Source organism: Osmerus mordax, chromosome 16 (genome assembly GCF_038355195.1).
Source record: "Osmerus mordax isolate fOsmMor3 chromosome 16, fOsmMor3.pri, whole genome shotgun sequence".
Lineage (NCBI taxonomy): Eukaryota > Metazoa > Chordata > Actinopteri > Osmeriformes > Osmeridae > Osmerus > Osmerus mordax.
In genome coordinates, this window is record NC_090065.1 from 13729568 (window position 1) to 13747816 (window position 18249).

The window sequence follows — 18249 nt, forward strand, 5'->3', positions numbered from 1 at the left end:
CCATCTAGTGGTAGGAAAGGGTCTTTTCTAATCTGGAGTTTAATGTCTGTCTAATGAACCCAGACAAACATATGTAGTATGGGCACTCAATGTATATTGGTACCATTTAAATTAAGAATGGTGTGTGTGTGTGGACAGACACTCACCTGTTTGATTGGTATAGCTCTTCCACTGCCTATGTTGTCAGTTTTACTGTCAGTGCTCTTGCCTTGATCACTGGCTTTCCGCGACTGCAAGAAAACAAGAGAGTCAATCGACAACAGGAACTTACCATGGTGACTGGGGGGTGGGGGTGGATTGAGTGCAGATGGGACGTGAGTGTGTGTGAAGTGAGTGTGGGGATCAGGGTGAAGGGCTCAGTGTTGTGTGTGTGTGTGTGTGGGTGTGTGTGTGTGAGGGAGTGTGTTCGGGGAGAGGAGGTGGTGTGGATTCAAACGGTCGCAAAAGTAAAAGTCAACAAAAAAGGAAAAGCTCAAAAAAGAAACAAACAAGCAGACCAGCGGAAACGAAAACAGCAGTACACTGACGTGCAAGTTGAACTTAAAGACCAGACCAGGACCAGACTAGACACAGAGCACCATTTCAACACAGAGGAGACAACCACACATCGAGTCATGACTCAGCCCTGAAACCCATACGGAGATCCTTCCATCTGTCCCAGGCCCAGATGGGACCGTACTGGGCCTGGACAGACCCTACTGGGCCTGGACAGACCGTACTGGGCCTGGACAGACCGTACTGGGCCTGGACAGACCCTACTGGGCCTGGACAGACCCTACTGGGCCTGGACAGACCCTACTGGGCCTAGACAGTAGGGTCGGACCCTGCGAGGTCCGAGCAAGACCCTGGACTTTTGCATAGATAAACTGACAGCTTTACCAGTCAACCATCAAAGGGAAGAGAGGGAGGTTAGCAGGAGAAATAGGGAGAAGAAAAGTTACTATCCAGGACACTGGATTTGATGTGGCATTTCTCCACATCTATAACCTATAAGGACTTGTCGGAACATTCTGTAAACATCGCTTTAGACCATTAGGTGTTAGGGTTAGACGTTTTGACAAGGTCAGAAAAACAACAGAGTCAACAACTGTCAACCACACAAACATTTCAGGTTTCAGGGTTAGGCTGTGGAGGAAGTCTTGGTCAAAGAGTAGACGGCTTGTCACATTAGGCAACATTTCAGTGTACGCAACACAGGTCACCCCCAAAACACAGAGCGAGAGATGAAGTACAGAGGCTCTCACTCAAAGCGACAGACAGGACTGTTATGGTCTCACTCAGAACAGGATGAAAACATGCCCAGTCGCCATGGAGAGAGGTAGAGTCTGACTTCAAGTAAACCAACTCTGGTTTATATTTTTCAACATTTCATTTTTTTATTATAGTTATAATTTTTTGTTTCTATACAGACACCATACAAATTAAGTCACAGGTTCACTTCCAAATATTTGACAGATTGAGCCAAACATTGCAGTTCCCACAAAATATAGGATGGACAATAAAGGCATTATTTCATATATTTCATATATATGTTTATAATATACTTTTAATAGAGTACCATTGTAAATAAAATACAATACAAGATATACAGCAGTCTATAATTTGTCAATCCTTTCATGATAGAAAAGCGATTATGGAATACTTCATAATCTTCATACCAACCCTAAATGGAAATAACTTAAATTCAAGTAAATAAATATAAATAAGGAGGTGTGAATAAACAACGAATTGAAAATTAAGTTAAAAGAAAATCAAATTAATTTAAACTACATTCATACAAGTCGGTGCAAACCAGTTCCATTCATTATTACGTTGGTTGAACCCCATCTCGCCCTGAAAACCTACTCTGATTTTTATGAAGGCCTTCATAAAACTACCCAATATTACTCCTGATACGCTCCCATACCCATAAACATACCACATTTTTTAGTCCAGTCAAGACTTTCCGTGAAAACAAAATTTAAAAAAAAGACCAAAAAGTTATGAGATTTAAATGCAAATGCAATGTACTTGGCACCTCTAGTCCTTGAGTCCTTGTGTGTGGCAGAAGGCAGTGTGATGTAAGGGGCTGTCCTTTAAGAGGTCGGAGAATAGGTCCAGGAGTGGCTTGACTGAACAAACACTTCTTGTATGACTCGTGGGAAGGTGGGGGCAAAGGACGCAAGGGCGCATGGGTGGGGTATAGTGGGAAGGAGGGGAGGGGGAGGGGTCGCCGGTCCAGCAGAGAAAAGTACCTACTTGGTGTCCCAGTTAATGGGTTAATTAGACAGTCTGCTTTGAGCGTGTGCGATCAACTCCAAAAATCTACTCGGCTTCCAACGTTAGGTAGCTTTAGCCACGTAGTTCTAGGGGTTTCCATTAGCGCCCCCTTCTGACTTGTGATGTTTGACCCATATGCTCAGGGACACTAGGGTAGCAGGACACTTCCTCAAACGTCCTCTATCATTATGGAGGGCAAAAGGGGGGGGGGGCACCCTCATTTGAGGGGTGCAACGTTAACTTTTGTTATCACCCAGCTCTTCTAATTCGGAAGGAGTTGGAAAGCCCTTTTATTTGAAGAAAGGTTGGAACGAGTTGCACAAATCTGTAAATACTGAAACAAATATCAGATGGTTATTCTTTTTTTTTTTTTTGGTGGACATCCAGTAAAAACGTAAGGACTGCATGATAGACAGACAGGGTTGATGCGGATGACGTTTAGAAGTTGTGACGTGGGGGGGAAATGAAAAAAGTAGTTACTCTAAATTCCTCAATACCGTGCTTGCAAACACCAAAAAGATAAACAGCCTAAAACACCTCCGAAAATATTGTTGAGGTTAGTTACCATGGAAGCACTAGGAAAAGATTGTGTATTTGACTGACACCTAGTGGCCATTGATAGTTATGACAGACGTCGGAAATGATCATGGCTTGTGAGACTGACTCGTGAAGATGATGACAAACCAACATCTTTCAGAGTAAAGCTTTTAGGACCTTTAAAAAGAAAAATAACCCTAAAATGACTTCAAAAGTTTCAAAAAGAGAAGAATTTGGCCAGCAGTTGTACTAGTAGTGTAGGTAATGGTTACACACACAAAAAGATCCTATTGTTATCCATATCATGTGACATCTTTAACCATTAACTCTCTATATAATGGTCAAAACAGTTGAGGCAAATTATCGGAAATAATAATATCAAATGAAAAGCTGCCTTTGTCCTATGCACCTCAGAACTAATTAGGTCAGGTAGTGCTGAAAAATCAGACTTTTTCATATGGCCATAACTTAGTTAATAATCCTACATTGGTTTTGTGCTTTTCTGGGGCATTTCAAGAAGTGAAAAATGCTATTGCCTCTATAATACCAAACTAGAGTGATGTTAATTAAATCCTTCAAACTGTTTTGAATCAGATTGCGTATGCAAATCTAGAAATAATACATTGTTCCTCAAGAACTGTTGGTGAGACACTATCAATGGTGTTGTGGTATCTGAATGAATCCCAGATCAATGATATTAAGGCGTATTCTCCATTTTACATGAAGCTCCACATTTGAATCAAACATTTTAGGGGTCCAAATTAATACTGCAGAAGTGGATATCATGGGCTTATTAATGCTGACTAGCAAACGATGTGTTGCCAGACAGAGCTTTGGAGTAGTACTGCATGGTGTGTGTGTGTGAATAATTGCTATCTGTTCAGGGAGTCATCCGAGCTAAGATTGATGAAAGGCGAGACAGGGGTAGTCTTTACAGTGGATCTTTCACAAGGCAAACTTTCGAACTCTCTCGGTTTCGAGAAAAAAAACAGAAAAACGGCAGAACAGAACGTTGCATCACTTCCTCTCCTCGGCCTGCTGTGATCTTGAAGTGTCATTTGAGGAGAAAAAACTTAACCAAAACTGCTGCTTTGAAACCCTCAATCGTCGCCTCTCACGGCCACCCCACCCCACCCAGCCACTCCCCTCCCCCACCTAGCCACTCCCCCACCTAGCCACTCCCCCCCACCACACCCCTCCCCCCTGACCCCTCTCGTTGCTCCTCAGAAGGTCATGAGCTGAAACTCCCGCTCGGCTTGCCACTCCGGCACCCACACGGGATAGGTGGCGTGCTTCGGCACCTCCATGACGCGGACAGGCAGAGGCTCATTTCTCTGGTGGACAGGGTTAGTCACTACCTAGCAGGGGGGACGGAGAGAACAAGGGGAGCTAGCACACAGCCTCAACTGCTCTGACGCTGCCAGCCAGCCAACTAGCCAGCCAGCCAGCCCTGGGGAAAGGGTAGACAGGGAGGGCTGGGGTAGGAATGTAGAGCTTAGAGAGAGAGAGAGAGAGAGAGAGAGAGAGATAGGGTAAGGAAACACAGACAGGGTCTGAATAGGGTTAGGAGATGGTTAGGGTTAGAACAAGGTTGGGACAGAAGGGGACATGGCTGAGGTGGGGGTCAGAATAGGGTTAGGACAAGAGGACAGGGTTAATGCAGGGGGGACAGGTTCAGGGCAAGGTTGAGACAGGGCGACAAGGTTACGAGGTGGACAGAGGGTGTAGAAGTGAGAAAGGGAAGCTTTGGAGCGTAGGAGGCCGGGGTCAGGATAGAAGAGAACAAGTTAGTGAGGACGAGAGGAGGCTGTGTTCGAGGAGATGAGGAGAGGAGGCTGTGTTAGAGGAGATGAGGAGAGGAGGCTGTGTTAGAGGAGATGAGGAGAGGAGGCTGTGTTAGAGGAGATGAGGAGAGGAGGCTGTGTTAGAGGAGATGAGGAGAGGAGGCTGTGTTCGAGGAGATGAGGAGAGGAGGCTGTGTTAGAGGAGATGAGGAGAGGAGGCTGTGTTAGAGGAGATGAGGAGAGGAGGCTGTGTTAGAGGAGATGAGGAGAGGAGGCTGTGTTAGAGGAGATGAGGAGAGGAGGCTGTGTTAGAGGAGATGAGGAGAGGAGGCTGTGTTAGAGGAGATGAGGAGAGGAGGCTGTGTTAGAGGAGATGAGGAGAGGAGGCTGTGTTAGAGGAGATGAGGAGAGGAGGCTGTGTTAGAGGAGATGAGGAGAGGAGGCTGTGTTAGAGGAGATGAGGAGAGGACAGCAGAGATTAGTACAAGGGGTATCAAAGGTTTAGCAGAGGTTAGAGCAGGGGCAGTTGACAGGTTTACGGGGGGAAAGGGGGCGACTATGGCAGGGATCAGTACATCACACAAGGCTGGAGGATCAACTAGGGCCGTGAGTGGCAGGGGTGAGAGAAGGGGAGCAGAGCAAGCATCGGTCGATCTGCTGGTTCGTTAGCTAGGGGGAATCGGGGATTTGGGGGACAAAATTGAGCATGCATTATTAAGTGGTGACAGCAAAGTCTAAATCCTGGCCCTCACTTTTTTTTATTGTGGTTGGGTAGGGATGAGGGGGGGGGAGGGGGGTGAGCGGGGAGGGTCGTCTCATTCCTTCTCTCCACAGTGAGGGTCATTGCAAAGAAAGGATCTAGTAAAGATAAGAGGGGTGGGGGGGGGGGTCGAAGATTTTGATTTAGAGAAAGGATCCAGGGGATCATGTGAAAGATGAATTTATGCGCTCGTTTACTTTACCAACTGGAAAGTAACAGGGAAAGTAAACGAGACAGAAGATTGAGAAAGATGAGATTTCTTCTTTTTTTCCACAGTGCTTAGCTTTGATATTTGCTTTAGAAAAAGCAAGGACATGAAGCATTTTTTTTGAAGCTTTTTTTCTCTCTCCGTGGGTCTAATACAACCCAGGTTGAAATAACCGCATTGTTATCATTATTTTTCTCCTTTGTCCATCGTGTTGTATGAAGTGAAGCCAGGCGTTTCTGCCTGCGGCGGAGCCTCTGAAGGGCAGCTTAGGTGGACTGTGATCTGCCTGTCTCCCCCTGGTGGACATCGTGTGCCTGGCAGGGGGTGGGGGGGGGGGGCTCTAGTAGTGTGAATGGGTGTTGCTCTGCATCAGCTGCCGCATACTTACTGTGAAGATGTTGGAGCGCCTCTTGGACTGCTTGCGGATGGGCGTGGGCGTGTTGGAGGCTGCGATGGTCTCGATGCGCATCTCCCGCTGGCTGATGCTGGGAGTGGAGGGCACGGACGAGGAGTAGTCGTTAAACACGCCCCCGCCGTTAGCCGCCTGCCCAGGGGAGAGGGGGAGGAGAGGAGAGAGATTCACGGAAAGGGAGAAAGAGAGAGAAAGAATGAGAGAGAAAGAGAGAGAAAGAGAGAAAGAAAAAGAGAGAGAAAGAGAGAGAACAAGAGAGAGAAAGAGAGAGAACAAGAGAGAGAAAGAGAGAGAGAACAAGAGAGAGAAAGAGAGAGAGAACAAGAGAGAGAAAGAGAGAGAGAGAGAAAGAGAGAGAGAACAAGAGAGAGAAAGAGAGAAAGAACGAGAGAGAAAGAGATAGAGAACAAGAGAGATAGTGAATTTGTACAGAATAGAAATCCACAGGGTCCCAGGTCAGACCATAAAGACAAGGATACTATTGTTCCACATACAGGTAAACCGGTAAACAGAAAAGACAGATACCTGGGGGGTATTCCAGAAAGCGGGTTTAGTGAAAACCCTGGTTTGGGTAACCCTGAAATGAGGCTAACTCTGGGTTTTCCATTCCAGAAAGAGAGGTAACGCAAACTTGTGGTGAGTGTCCATGGTAACTGACTGTGGACCTAACCTTCCATAACAAACTCTGCATTTCTATCTGTCCCCTCCCACTTTCTGAGCCTGATACAGTTGGCAGTCATGGGGGTGTCCTTTCCTGGTTCAGCCAACCGATCTCGAACAAAATTGAATTTGCTTAGTTATAAGTCGGGAGAGGATTATAAAACCACGATTCGATGTGCTTTAATTCCCTGATGAATACCTAAGTTAACGTTACCGTTACTGTTTCCCGTCACACTCCATAGTTTATTTTAGCAACATTCTCATAGCCCTTACATCGCTAATTTTACACACCGTGGACATGCACTCAGAACCGACCAAATGCTTTTTGGCACTGAAATGAAGACAAATCACTGAAATGTAATCATTCATTGCCTACAAATAGATATTCAACAACGAGTATTTATATAGGCTATTGTTCCTAAAAGTAACATTATTCACCTGTGACCATGCACCCTCCTGTAACTGGTGTTCCAGCAAATCTATTTCAAGATTAGCCTTTATTCTTCTGCCCCAAGTAGGCCTACACAATTTCGTGGTCAGTTTTTTGCACTTGATCATGATATGCAGGTTGTACAACTCATTTACTGGTAACTTGGAATACATGAGATTACATTAAATTCCACAGTTCCACACGCAGAATTCACCTGCCATTAAATGAACATCTCAATGCGTACCCCATCCATGCTCTGTTCAACAGGATCAGAATGTGCAAATCGTTTTTATATTCATTATTGTCATAATTTCAGTGTAACTGACAATTCCACACAAGCCTGTAACTAAAAGTACATGGGGAGAGAACTACCAGTAGCTACCATACATAAGCTTTTCTGCATCCATTTCTGTGGCAGAAGTCAAAGTCTCTTTGTCATCTTAATCATCATCATCATCATCATCATCATCCTGTGATGAAAAGCATTCTGTTGGGGGTAACTGCTACAACAAGTTGAAATAGGCACCAACTGATATTTACTTTGTATCATGTCGAATATGAGGGGTCATTGATTGCAGAAGCGAATTTACCTTGTCACAGTTGATTAACGACAGTTCAATGGGTAAAATGGACATAAAGTGAACCCCAAAGTCCATTGACACCTCTTTCCTATGCAAATCTCACAATTAAAACATGTAGCTGTAAAACGGTAGGTTTTGAAAAAGCCATCGAATTGACGTCAGTTCGGTGGCTCCACCTTTTTTGGCTGTAGTCTGTACCTTTGTCACACCCCAAAATTTGCTCCGTGCTGTTCTGTGTATTTCCACATAATTACAAAGAAGAACGTTTTTCTAGCATGTTGAAAATGGATTACGGTGGTAAACACTCGACGGGCTGTGATGTTTGTCTATGAGAAGATCCCTGTGCAGTTCAACCCTCAATTACACATTTGCTCTAACTATTTCACCGAGGACAGTTTTGAATATCTGGGACAATGTAAAGCATGATTTTCTATGAAGCTGTTGCTGAAAAGAGGTGCTGTTCCGACCTTATGTTCATCACAACCACAAGCTGTAGTATTATGTTGTCGCTGACAGTTATTAGCAATGCTAACGTATCCTAGCATCGGTAGAATGTGTGATGATTTAGTTTATTGGCAATGGGGCTTTATTACATGTTCCTGACTGTGTTTCATTCAAATAAATAACCCATGTTGTCATGTAAATCTACAATTCAAGATGCATGTTTGTCCAGATCTATTTTACAGCAAGATAGATAGAGCTAACTGAGGCTGAGTTGAATCACGATAGTTTGTTTGCTAAGCTGTAGTGCTAACGTTACCCACCTAAGTTAATTTCATCATTGCTGACCCTAAAGCATGTCCCTACACTATTGGTCTAGATGGAGCCAGCCCAGCCCAGCCAAGGCCTCACCCCATTGGTTTAGAGGAACCCAGCCCAAGGCCTTACCTGGTTGATGTGCACTGAGGGGATGGAAGCAGAAGGGACCGATGAGTGGCTGGGAGAGTTGGGCAGGGACTTGCACGGACCAATAGACAGCTGTTGTTTTTTCCTCAGGGCCACCACCTTCTGGGCCACTGTGTTGAGGGAATAAAACACATCATCGGCATCATCAAGTGAATGAAACCCACTTCATCCACTGGGTAAATCTCACATCGACACGCCAGTGGAGAACTGGTTCATTAGTGCATTATCTAAACAACCGCAGGGTGATTTGTTTTCCAACTGGGTAAACAGAGACATACGGGAAGGAGGCCCAATACCAGTCTCGGGAGAGACCCTGCCTTCCCGTCTCCCGGAGATAAATAATAACGTGAGACGATGTCGCCAAAACGAGTCGTCTGTCCTCTGAGATGTGCGGCGCAGTGTTAATCAAATGAGCCTGTCACCGTTACTGGGGGGCTGATGGGGTGGGAGTGGTAGGGGGGGCTAATTTCCCATGCAGACGGAGTGTCGCTCTGGAAACAGGGGGGCGGGGGGAGATGAGTTCAGGTTGGGTTGACAGCTGGAAGTGTACTGACAGAGAGAAAGAGTGAGCGACAGAAAGAGTGAGACACAAAAACCGAACAAGAGTGAGAGACAGAGAGAGTGAGAGAGACAGAGAGAGAGAGACAGAGACAGACGGGGACAGAGAGAGCGAGCATCCTCCAGACAGCAAACACTTCAACGTCTTTTAATCATTTCAAATGGAGCTTGAGGAAGTAATTAAAGCAGGGGGGGGGGGGACAACAAGCCTGAGCAGCACCAGTGGATGAGAGGCCACGTGAGCATGCTGATACCGGCTGTGTTACGGATTCACAAGTTTTGTAAAGAGATGATGAAATGTTTGAGCGTTCGAAAACCCAAACATGTTTGAAAAGAAAGAGCTTTAAGTGGTGCTTCCTGCAGGGTAAGCAAACAGTTATTCATAACCAAGAGCTGGCATATAAGCTCTCAATTTATTTACTTGAGTTTGTTTGTCACAAACACTTCAGCCTCAGTATGTTCCGATCAATTTAGAGAAGGCTTTCATAGCTCTAAGTTCTCACAGATCTTTTCAATATCTCGGAGTGAGCCTCGACTCTGACTACCTCAGTGTCAACATCCTGCAACATCTTGTCAAACAGCACAGCTCCAGTGGTTGGCTCCCCAGCCTGGTCTACGCTACTCTCGGCCTCCCAGAGCCCTCTCACCGTCCTGGAAGACTCTCTCCACGTTCAGCCCATAGGTGGAGCAGGTCTCATAGTAGGTGGAGCGCTTCAGGTCGTTGGACAGCTTCCTGGCCCGCGAGTCGTCGATTACTCTGGGGTTTGCAGCACTGATGGCGTCTGGAAAAGGTCAGGTGGAGGGGTGGGGGTTACAGCATGTCACACACGGATATTCATCCAGTCAGACTCTCTTCCTTATCACATGTCACAGGAACTCTGCATGGAATACAAAACCGGTGTTCCAGACCGAGGCCCATCTTGGCTAATTATGTCATTTTTTTTGGTTTTTAAGGTCACCTTGCGTCCCCACCAGGACCATGGGGACCTCCGCTGTGTTCCTGTAACTGGACAGACGCAGGAAGTAGTTGTACACTGTCTGGAAGCTGATCTCATCCTCCAGGCTGAAGACAAACACGACGGCATCCACCCAGGCTGCAAACTGGAGATACAGAACCCGGTTAGAACATGGCTAGCGGTATCTCCTCTGTTGTCTGAACCCAGTTCCTGTTATACTGAAAGAACTGAAGCAGAGCAAGGTCAAATCAAGGCTTTTCTGATGGCTTCACAGTAAAAGTTCTTTTTAATAATCAGCTGAATTGTCTGGGAAAGGCAGGGTCCAAGGGTTTGAAAATTAATAATCGAGCAATTTCATGTTCAATTAAATTGACACATGAATAAGTCAACCTTAATGAACTACAAATTAAATAAATAACCACCCTCAAATTACCTTCGGAGTCGGGATATAAATATGCAAAACACAACACTTTTACCACATCTGGCAGTGGAGGAAATGACTAAAGATTCCATATTTGGTCAGGAGGGGGCAGCATTGCCGCAGCAATGCTCTTATCGACCTGACACCTACTGTGTTTGTCACCAGTTTCCTGGGTAATATAAAACTCTGTTGCAGAAACCCACTTGTCTTCAGTTATCCAGCGCGTAGGTGCATGTGCTTTACCAGCATGCTACGTGAAACTCTCAACCGGATGAACGATGTGGTCAGTCTCCCTCAAGCAGAATAAGGTTGGTGTCGTCCAGCGTTAAACACCCCATCCCATTTCCTCCCCCGAGTGAACAAACAGCGTCCGAGTCATAGCTTTGCTCAGCCTCCCGCGAGTCGGAATTCAATGAAGGCCTTTAATTATGCCTCGCTAATTACACAGGCATCTGACGAGCGAGCTCAAGCCGTCTCTCTTCCCTCATCTAGGGGATAATTAGCGTAATGCTAGCATAACTCAGTGCTGGCAGGCCAGGTATCAATGACTTTTCCGTCACTGGCTCTGAGGGGAGGCCGTAGCGTCAGGCGGTTTTTACTCAATCGGACTCCTCTGGGACCTTACAGGCCAGGAACAACATTGTGTATCCCTAATCAACGCGATGTGGACCCTCAAAACACATTTAAGAATTGGGGGGAGCCGGGGAGGGAGGGGACGGGTGTTGGCAGAAATACAGCCTCCCAGGCTCATCCATATACAATGAGTGTCTGGGCTGGAACCTGAAAGCTAGTTTGTTACTTAGGATCCCGGTTTGGAGCTCTGCTAAATCGGGCACGGAGATTGTATACACAGCAAAGAAACGATGAACTACATCCACCCCACAAACATAAGCTACTAGCAGTGTCCAGATGTGGAGCTGGGATTAGCATCTTGTTGTGCTAGCTGTGTTTTGCTTGATAGTTTTCTTTTGACTGGTAACATACTTTGTTCCTCGTCCACAAATGCCCTAAGAAACGCATACAACAGGATTTGCTTCTCTTGGTAGGCAGCCTGTTTGTCTGACTCGCGTTATAGCCTATGGAAGGCCGTTTGTGCCAAAACCCCAAATGTAACGTTCGTGTACAGACGGCATATCTAACCGTCAATTTATGTCGTCTATACACGGCCGTTTATAACGTCTGTACACGTTTGGACCATCTATGCTTCCATGCTATTGGTTGGCGTCAACATGCCCACCCCTTTTTGACGCTGGAACCAACATAGCCACCCCCCTTTTGACGTAGTGTCTGGGCTAGGCTGTACATAGTCCTACTGTGATCATGTGGGCTCTTACATAGCTATCATTTACTATTTGGGACAGTCCATTTGTGTGTGGGAGACGAACTTGTGCGGAAACTTTACAACCACCAAAGTGTGAGTGAAAAAACGATGTGTGCACTATGCCCCATGTATGGTCAGAGGGGATTCAAACATTCAATAGCCTACCAAATAGGCAAAATAATGCACCATATCTGGCCAAAGGTGCTGCTCAGCCAATGCAACATAGCGGCATGGAGATTAAATCTGTACAGGTTTGTTACATACTGTATTTGTTCTTACAGCCGATATGGCCCAGTTTCCCAGACATGGATTAAGACTAGTCCTTTTTCTCTTACTTTTGGACTACAGGTTTAATCCATGTCTGGGACACTGGGCCATTAATAATGTGCGCTCCTTGCTCAGGTTTAATTAATGGCACTCTGTTCCTTGCTCCACTAATTTACAACTCTGTTCAAACATGCTCTGACTAACACAGGTCTCTATCCTCTATAGCCTAGGTTCCCATCCCTATCCAGTAGGGGTGGAACGGTACATGTATTCGTATTGAACCGTACGGTACAGGCATCACGGTTCGGTGCATGAAATTACAAGGAGAATACACGGTATTTAAAAAAAAAAAGACTTGCGTGCAAATTAATTAATGTAATGCGGAACTACTGTTAGATACTCGTGTTCTTTAAGGATATCTAATCTGTAGCTCTGAAGCTCTGATTGGCGCCGCCGTGAGTCATTGATAGCTAGCAGCACTCAGGACGAGTATGGAGAGTGGTGGCGACCCACGAGAGATAGAGGACCCACCGGACTCTTTAAGATTGCAAGTTTGGGAAAACTTTGGTTTCCCATTCACTTACACTACACGCGAGAGAATGGTGGATAAGACAAGCACTGTGTGTCGGCATTGTTCAGCAGTTGTGGGCAGTGACCTGCAGGCTGGGTAGGCACTGCCTACCCTGCCAAAATTCAAACGTAAAAATGTTTATTAAATCATTTTATTTAATAAACTTGTATTTGTATTTTTACTGTTTATTCTTGACGATGACAAATGTAGCAGTTACGCATAATCAAATACCAAAATAATTGTAAAATAAGCATGCACTGTCCGTTCACTGCAGACAACAAGCGAAAAACTCACTTGCGCACTTCGATCCTCTATTCTTCAACATGTACATTGAAAAGCACAACTCTGCTGTGCCTTTGCACGTAAATATGTTATGCCAGTAATCACCTATGTTACGTATCAAACATTGATCAATTAAAAATGAGATATTACTGGACATTTGCACAGCTAACGTCATTAACCAGCTACATTGTAAGCGTCAACGCCACCTACGGTCTTCTTCGGCCACCCGCTGGTGGTCCCACCGCTCAAGAGCGCCCAGTCCCAACACAAGCTCTTCTCCTGTCTGGCCCCCCCAATGGTGGAATCAACTCCCCACCTCCATCAAGGACACTGACTGTCTCCCCACCTTCAAAAAAAAGGCTCAAGACGCACTTGTTCCGGGATTACAACAGCACTTAGGAATGCTTGGCTGGACCTGATGTTAGTTTCCTCCAGGATCACAATGACTCTTATTGAGAGACTTGTTGCTCTTATTGGGTTGTTGTAACGGTTTTAAATTCTTGTGCTCGCTGTGAAATATTTTACTGTTGATTGTTTTTCTACATGTACACTCTTGCTCTTTTTGAGTTTCATGTTGTTTAATTGTAACTTGTTTAACTACATGCTCTTATGGTTCTTCCCTTTGGCACTTATTTGGTTCTTCACATTGTATGCCTCATGTTTTGGCTGCTAGCAATGTTTGGGGCTATCTCGTTGCTATGATCAGTGACCTATGCTCTTTTGTAAAGCTCTCTCTTGGAAGTCGCTTTGGATAAAAGCGTCTTCTAAATGCATAAATGTAAATGTAATCCCCGCAAAATTCAAGTCAAAATTACAGCAGCAGTGTCTGCCGATATCATTGAGGAAGTTGAGGAATTTCTCCAAGCTCGATTTGAGTTGAGGAATTTCTCCAAGCTCGATTTTATTCAAAACATGAGTTGATAGCAAGAGGGAGGTCTACGCCAGACCTAGATGGACTACTGCAGCAAAAGGGACAACATGTTTTTGATCGTTTCAAACAGACTGGTATGAAGAAAAGATTGGCTATGTGGCTGTGTTAACAGTCAGCGCTGTAGGCTACTGCTTGTACTGTTTACTGTGTTTACTGTTTTAAACATATTAACCTAACAATAAATTAGGTAATCTGGCTTTCAAAACTCAGTGCCTAGCCTCTTACTGACATCACCACAGGTCACTGGTTGTGGGTTATGTGAGTGGAAATACATCTAACATGCTAACGCATATAACGCATCTGGTGTGTGCTAAATGATATGAAAATATCCGACGCCATCACCCAGGTGTGCCAATCACTGGAACGAGACTAAAAAAACTGTCCAACTTCTCTTACCTACAGTGCTTAACCAGCCATTAGATACATATACATCACTGACGTAATCGGAATTTACATGTCATATTCAATGCGCCCGTATTCACTCATAGAGGAACCTGGTTTGTTTTGCTTTTCCCTCCGTTATACCGAACTCGTACCAACCCGTGATGTCTGAACCGCAGTATGAACCGAACCGTGACTTCAGTGTACCGTTCCACCCCTACTATCTAGAGGGGGAAAATCAGACCCTGTACATTTTCATATAGTCTCAATTACATAAGAGTATTTTGTACATTCCCTGTGTTGGATATTACTTGTATATTGCCATGGGTATTACCTGTGTTTTATTTCTTGAATAAGGCTACTCTGTAAGCTGCCTTCAACCCTGTGTATTCCTAACCTGTTTTATTGTAATGTTATTTTGCTTTCTGATGCGCCACAATTTATTTGTGGGTATACACATCATATTTACCAGAGGCCTTTACCATTTGTGCTCTCACACTGCCATCTAGTGGGAACTTTAGCAATCTTAAATGTATACCTTTTTTGAAATGTGAATATGATATAGTATACAAGCTACAAATTATTTTCTCAGTAATTTGGGGAATCTGGTGGCTGAGCGGTGAGGGAATCGGACTAGTAATCCGAAGGTTGCCAGTTCGATTCCCGGTCATGCCGACTGACGTTGTGTCCTTGGGCAAGGCACTTCACCCTACTTGCCTCGGGGGAATGTCCCTGTACTTACTGTAAGTCGCTCTGGATAAGAGCGTCTGCTAAATGAATAAATGTAAATGTAAAATGTAAATGTAAGTAACCCGTAGATTACAAAATAGCCTACAGTTGTTGATAATGTCACTGTCAATTTATATTAGCCTATTTCTTAACCTTAATTCAATTAAAATTGGTTGAGTAGGGACAGTTTTTCTCTCTTGCAATGATTGTTATCTGGTTTCCCCTCAAAAAACAAATGAAGTGGTAGCACCCAATTTTAAACGTGTACTGACTTTAAAAATGTCCGCGTACAGACAATATAAATGGACGTCTGTACACGGTTAAATATGCCGTCTGTACACAAACGTTAAATTTGGGGTTTTGGCACAAACGGCCTTCCATACTAGCCATACCACAGGCGGGGCATGTCACGTGACGTACATTGAAAATTAATGGGAAGCGGAACCTTGCTGGCGAATTTCGTCTCGATTCGCGGCCAGTGGATCGGCACCTTCAGGCTTGAGGTAGGATCAACTGGCCGAGCAGACTGGGTTAGCATGGTCTACACACCTGTAGCTCCGGGGGTCCACCCTCATCTCTGATCAGGAGAAGGTAGCTCTGTCCGTCCACCACTATCTCCTTCTTGAAACGTCCGCCTGAGGAGGAAGGGAAGAAGGAGAAGCCAAGAATGAGCTGGGGAACAAAAATTCTGTAGACGCTAATGTTAATACACAGTATTAGTATGTGTTGTGTGTAAGACAAATAGGGAAGTGTGAACCCATCTGCTTAGCCTTGCCGGCAAAGGACTGGCACTGGCACAGTAATACGTCTGCATAATGCCTGCAAATAGTCACAGCCTTGACTCTGAGAATGAACTGTGCACAGTCTGTCAGACATCACCAATTTGTACATCGCATTACAGCTTCAGATTCCAATATGATAAAAGTTTTGATAAAATAAATACAAAAGTTTGCAGAGATCCGGCACACGGGCCGCTGAACCCGCTGACTGTGTCTGGGCGAAAGGGACCATATGCTGGAGGAAACTGAGTCTCTATGGAGACAATTACGGGGGAGGGAAATTGCCCTTTAGCATGTCCAACGCACATCTGCCGGGGGAACCGGCTCTGTAACACTACTGTCAGAGTGGAGCCCACCTCCTCACAAACAGCACACGATCAGCTCGACCACGAAAACACTCCACAACAACCACTCCACAATATTATATAGCGTTATAGCAGCACGCTTAGCATGGTGCTCGCATTAGCTTCAGCTTGAGGCTGAATCTAGCTTACTGTGACTTGATAAGGGTATGCAGAATGGTTGTGGCCCTCAGACAGAGATAGATGATGGGAGTAGCAGTGGCGATTTTAGACCACTTTAGAATTTAGGGGTGCTCAAGCACCCCTAAATTTCATCTCAGCACCCCTAAAAATAATAATTATAAAAAAATAAAAATTATTGTTGTATATTATCTTTTGATGCTGGCACTTCATGAAGAAAGGGACATCCTTAGTTTTTTCATTCATTACATTTTTGCATAATAATACATACATGTATTAATTGTTATCCAGTGAAATTAGCGGTGTGGCGGGTAGTGGCCGTGGCCAACACAGCATTTTACCCTTGCTTCCCAACTTTACAACTGGCTCTGGAACCAATCGTCACTCCTAATGCCTAAACCTTCGCTCGCATCTTTCTCTGCCGCCATTATGGAACTACAACTCAAACTAGCGCACAACATCAACGTCATCATTCTCAGACACTCCCTCTGTTCGCTGATTGGACCGGTAAAAAGTTTACCGGAGATATCTGACAAATATATCTAACACACAGTACAGAAGACACAGTACAGAAGCAAAATGAAAATTCAGTGGAAGTACGTAGGAGGGCAGAGCCAGGCTACCAGATTCATGCGTTTAACTTTACATTTTCTTCCGAGGGAGCATGCCCCCGGACCCCCCTAGAGGGTCGGGGGTTCACCGTATCCTTCTCGCCTTTTTTGCCCCTGACCTGTTGGTATGCCTGTTATTAGCAAGGGGGTTTAGCATTTTTGCAAGGCACTTATATATGTCACATTCTCATTGAGGGCTGACCACCCCTAAAGGTCTGATCCTAGAATCGCCCCTGGGGAGTAGCAAAGAATACGGTCGTTATCCTAAACAGTCTTGAGTTTATGTCCGAGGGACAGTGGAGATTAAGGAGCGACTATAGAGTCAGTTTTTCTCAATTTCTGTCTTTCTTTTTCCCTTGTAACTTTGCTTCGTATTCATCGCCTTTAGCAAAGCTGGCTGCAGATAACACAACGGCCAATGGGAGTACCTCTAAATTGGATTTTGACTGTCATAGGGATGGTTTAAGATCCTGCGGAGATTAAAAACATTCAAATGAGAAACTTGGCAGAGGAAGAGTCGGGTCTGGCAATGAAAACATAGCATTTTGAATAGAGAAATGCGCTTCAGGCATTCGCGCTTAAAGCAATGTTCCAGTAATATTAAATAATGTAGGACTGCGAACTACAGTAGCTGCATAAAAGGTTTTATAATGCATATCAAATGACTGTGGGTGAAGTACTGTAATCCAAGCACACGCATTAGTGCTGAAAAGTCTGTCCAAGTCAATACAAAGTAAATACAGCCTTTTTTTGTAATCACACACTTATCAGTTCAAGTACTCATAATATTCTATCATATAAGAGGGCAAGGTGAGGCTGTTGAACAGAGGGCCGTGGTATCCAGTAAGAAATAGATCTCTTTTCACACAGGGGCCAACAGGGGCCACATGAATGGCCCTGCAGTCTTTCTGGGGTAGGTCCCAGGGTCGACTTTTACCGTGCACTACTCATCCACTTGGGCCACTCCCCCCACCCTGCTACACACACTTGGCCAACGCGGGATTCTCCCAGATCGTCCAACAGCTCACCAGTTGGATGGTAATAAAGACAGGGAGAGAGAAAAAGAGAGAGAAAGACAGAGAGAGGGAGATCCATCGACAGAGGCTTGGCCAGCTTTCTTTTATTGAAGTAGCAGAGCATGGAGATTCAAGAGAATTGAGATGACAACGTCGCCATATGTCTGGGCATCCCCCATTCTGAGTTGCCTAGTGATGCATCAGAGAGTAGGGATGATGTCAGCTCCAAACACTAGATTACAGGGTCTGAATGGTAGAGTAAGTATTAGAAATGTACTGTAATAACATAGCCTGTTCTATATGTTACTATAAGGTCTACAGCTAAATAGTTTAAATAGCATGTGGGTGGAAGTATATATCTGGGTTACATAAGTCGTTTGGCTGTGAGCCCTGAAACATCTCCTGAA

At 44.9% G+C, this 18249-nt stretch overlaps 1 protein-coding gene across 3 annotated transcripts in view; it reads right to left on the reverse strand.

Moving 5' to 3' along the window:
* The window catches only part of agap3 (ArfGAP with GTPase domain, ankyrin repeat and PH domain 3), a 70534-nt gene that overhangs the window by 37719 nt on the left and 14566 nt on the right, over nt 1–18249 (reverse strand). For all 3 annotated transcript variants that reach the window (XM_067252663.1, XM_067252661.1, XM_067252662.1), the window contains exons 4-9: nt 15504–15589; nt 10055–10196; nt 9743–9877; nt 8520–8647; nt 5937–6092; nt 147–230 (exon numbers count right to left, since the gene is read on the reverse strand). In XM_067252663.1, the coding sequence (XP_067108764.1) occupies nt 147–230; nt 5937–6092; nt 8520–8647; nt 9743–9877; nt 10055–10196; nt 15504–15589 (731 nt within the window). The remainder of the gene's footprint in view (nt 1–146; nt 231–5936; nt 6093–8519; nt 8648–9742; nt 9878–10054; nt 10197–15503; nt 15590–18249) is intronic.